Raw genomic sequence first — 12,937 nt, forward strand, 5'->3', positions numbered from 1 at the left:
CAACAATATACATGATCTTTCTTTAGGTTTGTTTGATCGTTTGTTGTTTAACGCTCCTCACGACAATTTTTCACGCACATGGAAACGCCATCACTTGCCGGTGGAGAGCTGCAATATACATATACATTGACATATACTTTGCACCCAGGGCCATCGATCAGTCGGGGATCTTTTTCGTACAAGCATCTACAACGACATGGATCTTGGTTTTATACTGTCTCCCGTCCAAAATGGAATTCTAACTTGTGACGTTTGGATTTACCCCTTACTCCGCTACGCTAGACTACACCACGCGTTTGTCTATTTTATAACTAAGTGCAGGTATTATTTTAAGTAATCATCTGCTACAGTATATTTTTTAGAGAGGGCCGTGCACATTACATGTACTCGTATATACCGTAGATATAACATAAAAAACTTGCATTAAACTACTTATGCTAGCCAAATATATTACATAAAAACCTCGATCATAGCCAATATTTTGTTGATATCAATAGTCTTGTAGAAAAGTGACCTCTGCGTACCACCTCCGCAAAAAAGTACATAACCACAAGGTTGTAAAAACTAAACCCTGCCACAAAAAGCAAACTGCTATGAAAAGTTGTTTGCAAAACACAAAGATAAATAGGATTTCACTGTGAAAATGAAATCTAGAATATTTCCTTCGAACTAAGAGAAATTGTTATACAAAAGGGTTTAAAGGATGTAACTTAATTTTTCGAATAAGAATTTTAAGATCAACAACTCGCGAAAACATATCTAAAAAAGATAAAAGAAAGATGAAAGAAAATTACAGAGAACACGTACAAGTATGATCGAATACATACCATAGTGTTTACAGCCGAATTCATGATGACAGTTGTCTCGGCTACACCAACACTTAGACTGACAGATCACCCCATATGTCGGATAACGACATAATTTAGAACAATCTTTTCCGAAGGTTCCTGGCCTACAAACTTTCAACATTTTGGGAAAATTCTCAGAACAACCATTTATGAAAACAACTTCTTTAAAACTCTGATCAGGGAGGTTAAAGGATACCTTGACGCTTGTTAAGGACAGGATCCCAATAAAAACTGTTAGGACAGGAAATTTCTACCTATTAAATCGTATATCTAATTAGTATATAATATTTAAGAAATGAAGTTTATTTCAACTTTTTGTTATACGATATAACATAACTTGGGGCAGTTTAGGCTTTATAAACCCGAAAAAAGGCTAAAAAAAATAGCATATTTTAAAAGTAACGTCAAGCGGAGTAATACTTTTTTTGACGTAACTTATTGTGGTGTAACCAAGTTATGTCATACAAAATGGATAAAATCTTTTATCCAATCAAATGTCGTGTTACAACTAAAATTACATTATAAAGAAAAAAAATTCATTGAGCTGAAAATGTTTTTTCTCCTTAAGGGCTTTTTTTCCTTTAAATTTGTTAGTACAGCAAAACTCGGTTAACACGAAATCACTGGGACCTATGAAATTCCGTAATTTGTTATAACCGTATAAGAAATTCATTAATTTTATATAGCCCGGGATCCAAGATGACTTCGCAATATCCGTGTTCGTACAAAACGAGTTTTGCTGTACATATTTCTCATTTATGAAATATTTTCTGGATGGAGTTTATCTAGTAATACAAAGTGTTGTTCGGTGCAATAAAGTAATATTTAAACATAACAAACGTAAACAACCGTAAACTTACAAAACAAATTTCCGATGCCGAAGTCAACTTTTCTTCAAAGATAACAAGAAGTATGATTTTTGGTAAGATGTCGTATATCAAATCCATTGCGTTCATCCATTTAATTCGTCTGTTATAATTACCGTATAATTGTGCATGATTATTAAAGTTTTCCTTTTCCAGATTAAACATAACTATAACGATTCTTAACTATGTTGGCGAATTTTTTAAAAGAACTACACCTGTTAATTAGCAAAGTAACGTTATTATTATTTTTAGATAAAACACGATATTTGCAATCGAAAGTTGGCACAAATTGGGTATTTAGTTATATTGTCGGACTTGAGGGGGATGTTGGGGGGGGGGGGGGGGTCGTGACTTCATGCAATAGATAAAATTAATAATAACATGATAAAAATATTGTACTCTTTAAATAAACTCCCCAATCGTTTATAGTGAAAATACATTTATTCTTTGAAAATTTCCTTCCCTCTTGGATATTAAACCAATAAACTATGTACATGGTTATGATAAGAAATGAAGTCCTCAAAATTGTGTTCAATCCTCTGGTCAGGGGTTCTGCTGTTGTGACGGGGCCCTTATGATTATACAATGGACCTTCAGATATCTGGACCCCAGATATCCGGATGCTTCAGTATCCGGACGATTTGTCATCGGGACAGAATTTTTAAATGTTATAGTGTCTTGTTTAACTGGTGATTCAGGTATCCGGTTGCTTCACATATCCGGACAAATTTACTGGGAACCAAAGCGTCCGGATAAATGAGGCTCCCTTGTATAGTGAAAAATGCATGAAGTCTTTAAAAATGTGCTCCACTGCTCCTTGGTATTAAACCAAAGTACTACAGGTATATGTTCATGTCCATTTCCTCCAAAAAAATTCTTTGTTCACTGAAGTCATTTCATTATAAAGAATTCAAACAAAAGGACGTCCTCGTGTCCTGTTATTTTTGGTTGAATTATGGCATGTTGCATTTCTTGTTTTAGCTATACGTTTGTTTCAAGAAATATAGTTTCTGTTGAGAGATTTTGTGGTGGTTTAGTTGACTGAAGGCGACGAACAGAGTTCACTTCACGACGTCGATCCGCAAATAAGACGACATGTGCTATTATGATAAACAGCAAAATAGCAATAATAAAGCTGGATGTGATATTTATCAAGTGGAGTAAAAACCTTACGTTTAATTCACTTTTTTTCAGAGAATCATTGTATCGTCTAGTGTCTATAGGCAAAACTTGATTATTAATTTCCATCCCCTGTAGGATTGTAGGTAAAGTATATGCAATATCCTCTACAAATGAAAGATATATTCTTAAATAGAATCTTAAAAAGTCAGATAGAAAAATAAGCAGGCACGTAGCATCGGTTTTGAAAGTGGGGGGGGGGGCCAACCAGAGAAATTTTTTTTTTTATTAAGCTGAAAAAGTTGACAAGCAAGAAAAAAAAAACAAAAAAAAAAACAAAAAAAAAAAAACAAAGGGAAAATTAAAAGTTTCCAAAACTCGAAAATCCTTTTTCGTGGAGGGGGGGGGGGGGTAGTGGTGTAACAAAGTTACTTTCAATTCCAATTTTTTTCCTTACAATTCTTTGATATCAGTTTACTATGGTCAAAAGTGGGGGGGGGGGGGCAACCATCCCTTCAATGAACATTTTCTATAGTAAAAGTAATGTTGGGGAAAACAGTGGGGGGCCAGGCCCCCCCCCCCCCCCCCTGGCCCCCCTGTTACTACGTCTCTGAATAAACGCACCATAAATAATTTAACACTTATTTACAACTGTGTCATAAATTGTTCCAAATGTGTACAAAATAGAGAATACAAGTATATTTTACAAGATATGGAATTTATCACTCAAAATCATATGTTATATTCTATACTTAATTAATGCGTATTTAATCATGTCTATATAACTTCCACCCAATCCCTCTATGTGATGAACCTGGTTAACATATCTAATTTCTTCCTAGTTTGCTGACATGGAAATCTGAAACTACACATTTGCACTTGAACGAATGAAAACCTGTCATTATCTAGATGTTAAATATGGAAGAATATATATATTAATTTGACATATTGATAGTGTTACATGTACCAGTTTTCTCCGATGAAAACCAGTAAACCATGTGCTTTACGAGGATCGGTTATAACCAGGGTTACTTATCAAGTTGGGTTTTTTAGCAGCATTTGATTTAAAAAACTGAAAATTCGATGTACTGTGAATTCACTAATATTCATGGAATTTTAATTTTCGCTGTTTTCAAGGTTTGCAGAGACCTACGAATCCATGACCACCTGGAAAAATCAAATTTCATATGCATTACTACTCAGCACTTCTCCTATTACGAAATCAAATCCTCACTCACAAAGAACGAGTGCACTTATGGGCCCCGGTAAAATGTGAAAAAATAAAGAATACATAACAAGCTAATTCAGAGAATTTGTGTCCCTCGCTTAGGGAAACAAGCTAAATCAGAGAATTCGTGTCCCCTGCTTAGGGAAAAAGTCGGATCCCCCTGAGAATTATTAAATGTATACATGTACACTGAAGCAAATAAAATACATGTATGTCAATATGCATATAAAGATTTGATTGCTTATTCTGTATTATGTGTATAGAAGATTCTTTTTATATGGAATATTTATCACACTGTAATAATGATGATTTTATAACCTCATAAATTTTTCATTTCACATGCTGAATACTATCATTTATTAAAAAAAAAAAGTATTTAAAAAAAAAAAAAAAAAAAAAAGAAAGGTTCGACCGAGATTCGATCCCGGGACCTCTTGCATGTGAAGCGAGTGACATAACCACCAGACCACGGAATCGCTTTACACATTGTCAAGTATAAGCAGAACTGAAGTCATATACATGTATATATTCATGTTCGGTATTCTCAAAATTTTACACAAGCCATGGTGTTTGATTTATTTAGCCTTTATTAAACAGTTCTAATAGATGTAATAAGAACATAAAGTCCACCGAGAACCTGTTATATACGCAATATAACTCTCCTCATGCCCCTGCGCTAAAAATAGCGACATGTAATACTATAAATACTACTAAAACAAACTGGGCGGGGCACTTTGAGAGGGGCGAGAGACGTCCTAGGGAGTTTTGGTATAAAATTACATTGCATAAGCTCAAAATCTTCTTGAAATATCGCCCAGAAATGATAGTGTTACACACAGACAGAATGTATAAATTTACGACCTTTAACTTTGACCTTTTGACCTCAAAATGAATAGGGGTTTTCATTAGGCCACAGGGAGTTGTTATGTAAAATTTCATTGCAATAGCTCAAATGGTTCTAGAGATATCGTGTGGAAACGAAAGTGTTTTAACAGACAGAATTTGCTTATTTATGACCTTGACCTTTGACCTTTTGACCTCAAAATCAATAGGGGTCTTCTTTAATCCATAGGGAGTTGCTATGCTAAATTTCATTGCAAAAGCTCAAAGGGTTCTTGAGATATCGTGTGGAAACGAAAGCGTTACAGACAGACAGAAAGACGGACGGACGGACGGACAAACCCAAATTAATATCCCCCACTTTTCAAGCGGGGGACAAAAATTAAGTAAACCATGCGCAGGGGGGGGGGGGGTTAGATCCCATTGACTGAATTTATAGAATTAATAAATGTATACTGAAGCAAATAAAATATGCCAATATGGATATAAAGGTTTGATTGATTATTCTTTTTATGTGTGTAGATGATTCTTTTAATATGGAATATTTATCACACTTTAATGATGATTTTATGTGTTTGTACAAGCAAGACCTCATAAATTTTTCATTTTACATGCTGAATACTATCATTTAGTAAAAAAAAAAGTATTTCGAAAAAAAAGACATTGGATTTTCCGGGATGCGAACCCTGGCCCTCTCACATATGAAGCGATAGACCACGGAGCCGCGTTACCATGGCAAAAATTATATACAAACATTAAGTCACATACATGTATATATTAACGTTTGATATATTGTCAAAATTTAACACAAAGCATGTTGTCTTATTTAACATTTATTAAACAATTCTAATAGATGTAATAAGAATATAAAGTCCGCCGAGAACCTGTTTTATACGTAACAACTCTCCTTCATGTCCCTGTGCTAAAAATAGCGACATGTAATACAATCAATACTAATAAAACAAACGGGGCGGGACACTTTGAGAGGGGTGAGAGAGGTCCTAGGGACTTTTGGTATAAAATTACATTGCAAAAGCTCAACATCCTCTTGAAATTTCGCCCGAAAAGGAAAGTGTTACACACAAACAGAATGTATATATTTATGACCTTGAAGTTTGACCTTTTGACCTCAAAATCAATAGGGGTCTTCCTTAAGCCACAGGGAGCTGTTATGTAAAACTTTATTGCAAAAGCTCAAAGGGTTCTCGAGATATCGCGCGGAAACGAAAGTGCTATAACAGACAGAATTTGCAAATTTATGACCTTGACCTTTGACCTTTTGACCTCAAAATCAATAGGGGTCTTCTTAAGTCCATAGGGAGTTGCTATGCAAAGTTTCATTGCAAAAGCTCAAAGGGTTCTCGAGATACCGTGTGGAAACGAAAGAGTTACAGACAGACAGAAAGACGGACGGACGGACAAACCCAAATTAATATCCCCCACTTTTCAAGCGGGGGACAATAAACGAAACTCAAAGTGGATTCGGTATGACTTTTCCGGATTTGGGTATATATAGGCATCTAAAAATATTCAATTGTTTTAAATCCATGCTGATTAAGGTGATGCTTAACGTGCTTTTTGTCCCCCGCTTGAAAAGTGGGGGATATTAATTTGGGTTTGTCCGTCTGTCCGTCCGTCCGTCTTTCTGTCTGTCTGTAACGCTTTCGTTTCCACACGATATCTCGAGAACCCTTTGAGCTTTTGCAATGAAACTTTGCATTGCAACTCCCTATGGACTAAAGAAGACCCCTATTGATTTTGAAGTCAAAAGGTCAAAGGTCAAGGTCATAAATTTGCAAATTCTGTCTGTTATAACACTTTCGTTTCCGCGCGATATCTCGAGAACCCTTTGAGTTTTTGCAATGAAACTTTACATAGCAACTCCCTGTGGACTAAAGAAGACCCCTATTGATTTTGAGGTCAAAAAGTCAAACTACAAGGTCAGAAATGTATACATTCTGTTTGTGTGTAACACTATCGTTTTCGGGCGATATTTCAAGAGTATGTTGAGCTTTTGCAATGTAATTTTATACCAAATCTCCCTAAGACCTCTCTCACCCCTCTCAAAGTGCCCCGTCCCGTTTGTTTTATTAGTATTGATTGTATTACATGTCGCTATTTTTAGCACAGGGGCATGAAGGAGAGTTGTTACGTATAAAACAGGTTCTCGGCGGACTTTATATCCTTATTACATCTATTAGAACTGTTTAATAAAGGTTAAATTAGACAACATGCATTGTGTTAAATTTTGACAATATATCGAACGTGAATATATACATTTATTTGACTTATTGTTTGTATATAATTGCGCCATGATATCGCGGCTACGTGGTCTAGTGGTATGTCTCCCGCTTCACGTGTAAGAGGTCCCGGGATCGATTCTCGGACGATCCTTTTCTTTTTTTTTTAAACTTTTTTTTTTAAGTGATAGTATTCAGCATGTGAAAAGAAAAAAATTATGAGATTATAAAATCATCATTACAGTGTGATAAATATTCCATATAAAAAGAATCTTCTATACGCATAATAAAGAATAAGCAATCAAATCTTTATACGCATATTGACATACATGTATTTTATTTGCTTCAGTATACATGTATACATTTAATAATTTTACAAATTCAGTCAGGGGGATCCGACTTTTTCCCTAACCGGGGGACACGAATTCTCTGAATTAGCTTGTTTAATCAGAAATATCCATTAGTGTTAAATTATTACCAAAAGAAAACGATTCGGTAATATATTTTTAGAAAAATCGGCACAGAAAAATTTTTTAAACCTCGAAAATTTCACCCCACGAAAATTATGTGATTTAACAGTAACATGCTGAAAAAGCAGAAACTGCAACATGCTAAAAAAAAGGGGGGGGCAAACAAACAACAAACAACAAACGTAAACACAAAAAAGCAAGACAAAACAAAATTACATTTTTCATTTCATGTAAAAGACTTAAAGCAATACCGTGAACACATCCAAATGCATGGTGGCAATCTTGTCGACTGCATTTACAAAGGGAATGACATTACAAACCATGTGTCGAACTGAAGCATGGAATATAACAATCAATTCCAAAGGTACCATTTCTACAGACTGTAAAATATTTCCGATTTAATTTCTAAGTATAGAAAACATGATATTTTTAAATTTACTTTGGGGAGTGAGACATACCTTTGCACGTTTTAAAGACAGGGTTCCAGTTATAGTTTAAACAGCAAGTTCTGTCCATCTTAGAAAACAATAATGAGCAGTTAAAGGCAAAAGTAAAGGTAAAATTATAGTTTTTTTTCTGAACGTTATAAAAATTACATTTAAAGCTTACATGTTTCCTGCACTCATGTAAATATATAATAATACAAAATAGATAAAACTTTAAAGAAAACAGTATGTATACCTACAGCGCAAATTGTAGATGCCGACAACATTTTTTTAAATGAAATAAGCGCAAATATTGCTAACAGGAGATGATTTACTAAATCCATTGAAGCCTTTTTAAAAAAAATTAAATTCAATTTTTTTGTAAATTTATAATCCAAATTTCTTTTTTATATGAAGTATTGAAATTTAAACTAGACTTTTGTTTTTAATACATATTTTTCCGGCCTTGAAATTCGAAAGAAACTTCCTTGTTTGAAGTATGGTTTTCCTGTTATTATTTTTTTAAAGAACGAAATTGCAGCATATGGATTTTAATGCAAATTCTGTAACTTCCTTTTCGCAAAATGACAAACTGAAACAGACACAAAATCACGCACACAAATGTTCTTCTTTATTAACAGAAAGTTACACACTATCATCGGGCAATAAACAATGTCAAAAATTGAGCTAAAAAACCTCTAAGATGGTTAGAAATTCAGAAATGTATACAAGAAACAAAAAAATATGTTTTTAGTCTGCTTTAGGTGCAAGTGCTATTTAATTTTTTTTCAGGGGAACAACGGAATGATCTCTAAAAATTTATACGCAGAAATCTTTCTTCGGAACCGTTTAATGTTTTGGTTTATGAAACGAAAAGAGATCTCATCCAGTATTGAGATGACAGGAACCATTAGGCATATAGTTGTGCGGAAGATGGTCATTTTGCGCGACACAAATACACTTTTAAGCACTTACAATAAATAAAAGGACTTGGAATACCGAAATAGACGTCAAAAACTTCCTCATATATATGCAATAAGAAATAAGGAATTTTAGTATTTGTCATGTACAAAATTTTATATCGAAAATCATTCCGATTCTACATACAAGTACTGCAATGCAGATACAAGAAAGATGTCGGGTTTCATATTTTTATGAAGTTTTCTGAGACCTTGTCTTCCAACACTATTTCTTTTGTTAAAATTTTGAAAAAAAAAATTGCAAAAATTCGCCGACCTGAACAAAAAATATTCCTTTAAAGCACGATGACCGCGGTAGTTACAGGTTGGCAGGGAATGCCACTTGATTCCAAATGTTATTCATGTTCTTAAATTAAAAACTGAGTTTATGAAATTAAGATATGGAGAAAACGAACAGTATTCAATATCAAAGTCCATAAAACAATACAAAATAGGTGCAGAGCAAACACGGACCTCTAAAACATCAGAGGTGGAACCAGGTGCCATGGAGGAGTGAGCATCTCCTGCTGACCGGCCAAAACCGCAGTTACAGAGTTATAGTTTCGTATTTATATTTGTGAAATGTTCTTAATGATAAAAAAGTTACAGTTTGGTTGTTCAAAATGCTTGTTTTGCTGCGGAACATGTATCCATAGAAATTTATTTAAAGACCTTAAGGATGTACTTTACATTTAGTATAAACACAGGATTCAGATTATTAAAAGATGTGAAACTGCGCTTTGTTGTATACGTGTTTTAGCTATAAAGGACAAGATAGGGTAAAACCAGTATTTGGCCCCCGATTTTGGGCGTCTTTCAGAATGATATAACAGTTTATCCATAAAAACCTGTTGTCACCCCCGCCACAAAATGAGTATTGGTTTAAAGATTCAGAATATATAGGGTCACAGTGGGGTCAGAAAATAGGTCAATTTTAGACATTTCTCATTTTTATGCAAATTTTCATCAATTTTACAGCACATTTTCTTTCGGAAAACATAGAGCACACGCTTGCCTATCTACCAAATTTATATATTTTATACACTAAATATCAGATGCAGTTTTTGTGTAAAAATTTCAGATAGGCAAGCTTGTGCTCTATGTTTTCCGAAGAGAAACGTATCCCAAATATGATGAAATTCCACCAGAATTGAGGAAATTCTGGAAAATACCCTATTTCTGCACCCTCTAGTGGCTTCCATGTAAGCTCTGAATCAAAATTAGTGCTTGTTTTAAAGTAAGCATCATTTTCCTTCTTAACTACAAACTATCACAATTTTACCAGTGTTCTGATTTTTACATCAAATAAGGGGCCAGATTTGGCTGTTACCCTATCTTGTCCTTTTTAATGTCATGGAGTTTCTTTTGTACACTTTCATGCATCGACATCAAATACATAAGTACAAACATATAAATGAGATATCGTTATCCTTTTTGTGATAGAAATACTAACTTCTGAAATTTCTGATGGCTTGAACGTCGGGCATTGCATTAGGGTTTAAAATTGTGTAACTTGAATGCCAACTTGTATCAAGGTCCATGATGATATTCCACGAAATTCATTAATACATTTCAAATATACTGGTTGATTCTGACTGTTCGTATTTGAAAACATTCCGTAATATGCCGTGATTTCAACAAGTAACAAAAAAAAAAAAATGAAATGTTTGGTCAAGATTTTTTATTACTGTATAACAAGTTCTTTTGATAAAAGTAAAATGATATATGAAATGTGCAAATCAGAAGGTACATGTAGTCAAATGTTTCTTTAAAAATTATAAGCAAGTAGTCGGAGAGATTTAAAGAGCAATTTTGATGTCTGGCCGGTTTCGGTAATACGACTCAAATATGCGTTTTTTAATATTTAATGCGACGTTAAGCATTAATGTGAGATGTATTTTATAAATGAAAAAAAAAAACTAGTTACAGATAAAATCTTATTTTTAAAATGTGCTCATAAATAAAATCTAATTTAAAAGAAACAAAAAAAGTTCAACATTTTTTGGGAAAACAACAGCCAAAATTGGATTTCTAGTCAAATCTTTTACGCCTTTGATTTGTAAAGTTTTTACGCTTAAATAACGTATGCAATTACGCCAGAAATCGATGATTTGACGTTTCAAATCAGCCCCAATTCTGTTTACGACGACTATTCTAATACCAAATAGATAGGTCAAAGTTTTCCCCAGACCCCAGTTTTTACTTTGATTTTTTTTTCTAGGATACAAAATCTCTCTTTATATGGAAATTTGCTGTAAAATATTGAAATATGAAACAGTGGTTACAGACGAACTGGACTCCTATTTCTATTGAAATATATATCTTTTTTTAATTGGAGAAACGCAATTAAATAATATTATAATTTTAAAAAAAAATTTGAGGGGTGAAAATACGGATTGGAGATGTGATCAAATTTTGAATGGTATAACGATAAATCAATTAGATTATGATGTGCAGAAACTATTCGAGCACATTTATTATAATTTTACTCTCAACGGCACTTCTCCGGTATTTTTTTTATTAACAACGGTGACTTGGAATGACTGAGAATAAGAATTATATATGAAGATTTGATTTAGAATCTTTTTTTACATCGGTGATTTAGAAAGTTCTTCAAGTGTTCTAGTTTTGATTATACACATGTACGAGGGATGATCAAAAAGTTTGCAAACTATCTCTATATTTACAAAACCGAAATTCAGATCAGAATGAAATTTGGCACACATAGATTCATACATGTACACATGGTCTATAAAGAGTATATGTAATGAAGTGTTTTGCTCCCTGTTTGTGACGTCACAATGTGAAAATGACGCAAATATGTAGATCACTTGTGACAAAAAAATGGTTAAATCAGTCGTATTCGAACAACAAATGGCTGAAAAATTAAACGTATTTCTTGGAAATGCTTTTGTAGAAGCTTATAATAATTTGTACGCGGCTTATGAAAACAAAAGACTTTGCAAGATGGTTTGTCCTTAATTGGATTGTTTGTTTAGTGAAGAAAGGAAGATGTTTTAAAATGATGTTTGTTCTGTTGCCCAGTGAAAGCAAGCTGGGGAAGAGATGAGTCCTTTGTTAAGCAATTGGATTTGAAAGATCGCCAACTTACAGTTAGAAATAAGAAAAATAGTTGGATATCTTTACATAAATGTGATTTTTAATTCCCCAATATATCGTTTACTTTAGACTTTAAACCTATCAGATATGATAAAAAGAAGGCACCTAAACCTTATCCACATTGAAAATGTTACGAAAGATAATTCGTTCAAGGAGGATTCCTTTTTCCTTAACGTTTTATTTCTCTCTTTTTTTGTAGTCTACAAAGTCACTGCATATTTTTGACTTTTTTGCTCTTTCTGAAACTGTACACATATGTATTATCTGAAATCTATACCGATAACAATTTGGTAGATTATTTGGTAGAGAAATTAGGATTTAGTATTCTTTTATAAAATTACCGACAGTGTATTTATATGTATTTATTCAATCATAAATCGTCTTTACTTTTTGAATAAAAATATATAATACTGAGTATATGAATATATTTCTAATAGTGATAGTGAATACAGAAGCAGATTTTTATAATAAAAAAAATTCAGAAATTCAGAGATGAGTGAACGTGCAAATCTGCATAAATAGATGTACAACTAATCCAGGTCGCTATATCAAGAGCACCATGATATATTTACTTTAAGATTCAAAGTTTAGAAGACATGTTTCAAAATCAATATTTATTGATAACATTTGATAAATAGATTTCATTTTGATAATTTTTTAACATGTTTAGTCATTATGTAAATAAACCGTTCCTTAGGATAACAACAATGAAACTGAAAGTTAGAACGAATTGGATGTTAAGAAAACAGCATAACACTGATGCACGTTTGAGTTTAAATACTTAATACAATAATCACGAAACGGTGTTTAAATAAATCTCTA

General features: G+C 33.2%; 2 protein-coding genes across 5 annotated transcripts in view; both read right to left on the reverse strand.

Annotated features, from left to right (window-relative positions):
• Positions 1-12,937, reverse strand: part of LOC134279639 (perlucin-like) — a 60,174-nt gene that overhangs the window by 25,252 nt on the left and 21,985 nt on the right. The gene's annotated exons all lie outside the window — the stretch shown is intronic.
• Positions 2,606-8,429, reverse strand: LOC134279624 (uncharacterized). 4 transcript variants are annotated; one of them, XR_009994682.1, is made up of 4 exons: positions 8,297-8,429; positions 8,070-8,127; positions 7,863-7,991; positions 2,697-3,000 (listed from the first exon to the last, which is right to left on the reverse strand). XR_009994682.1 is itself a non-coding variant. In XM_062762044.1 (4 exons), the coding sequence occupies exons 1-4, from the start codon at positions 8,378-8,380 to the stop codon at positions 2,932-2,934; spliced, it is 333 nt and encodes a 110-aa protein (XP_062618028.1). In that variant the 5' UTR covers positions 8,381-8,429; the 3' UTR covers positions 2,697-2,931. The 4 variants fall into 4 exon arrangements, 2 of the variants coding, with proteins under 2 accessions (XP_062618027.1, XP_062618028.1); XM_062762044.1 differs by having other exon boundaries at positions 7,863-7,984; XR_009994683.1 differs by lacking the exon at positions 2,697-3,000 and adding an exon at positions 3,605-3,698.

This window comes from Saccostrea cucullata, unplaced genomic scaffold (genome assembly GCF_032062105.1).
Source record: "Saccostrea cucullata isolate Sc308-1 unplaced genomic scaffold, CSIRO_AGI_Scuc_v1 ctg1744, whole genome shotgun sequence".
In the NCBI taxonomy this organism is placed as follows: domain Eukaryota; kingdom Metazoa; phylum Mollusca; class Bivalvia; order Ostreida; family Ostreidae; genus Saccostrea; species Saccostrea cuccullata.

Bases quoted from the DNA above. Each gene is read 5' to 3' on its own strand.
- LOC134279624 (XM_062762043.1), bottom strand. From the start codon at position 8,380: ATGGATTTAGTAAATCATCTCCTGTTAGCAATATTTGCGCTTATTTCA. The intron at 8,128-8,296 runs GTAGGTATACAT...TTGTTTTCTAAG, and splicing joins CGGCATCTACAATTTGCGCT to ATGGACAGAACTTGCTGTTT. The intron at 3,001-8,069 runs GTATGTCTCACT...TTTCATTTGTAG, and splicing joins TGTCTTTAAAACGTGCAAAG to AGGATATTGCATATACTTTA.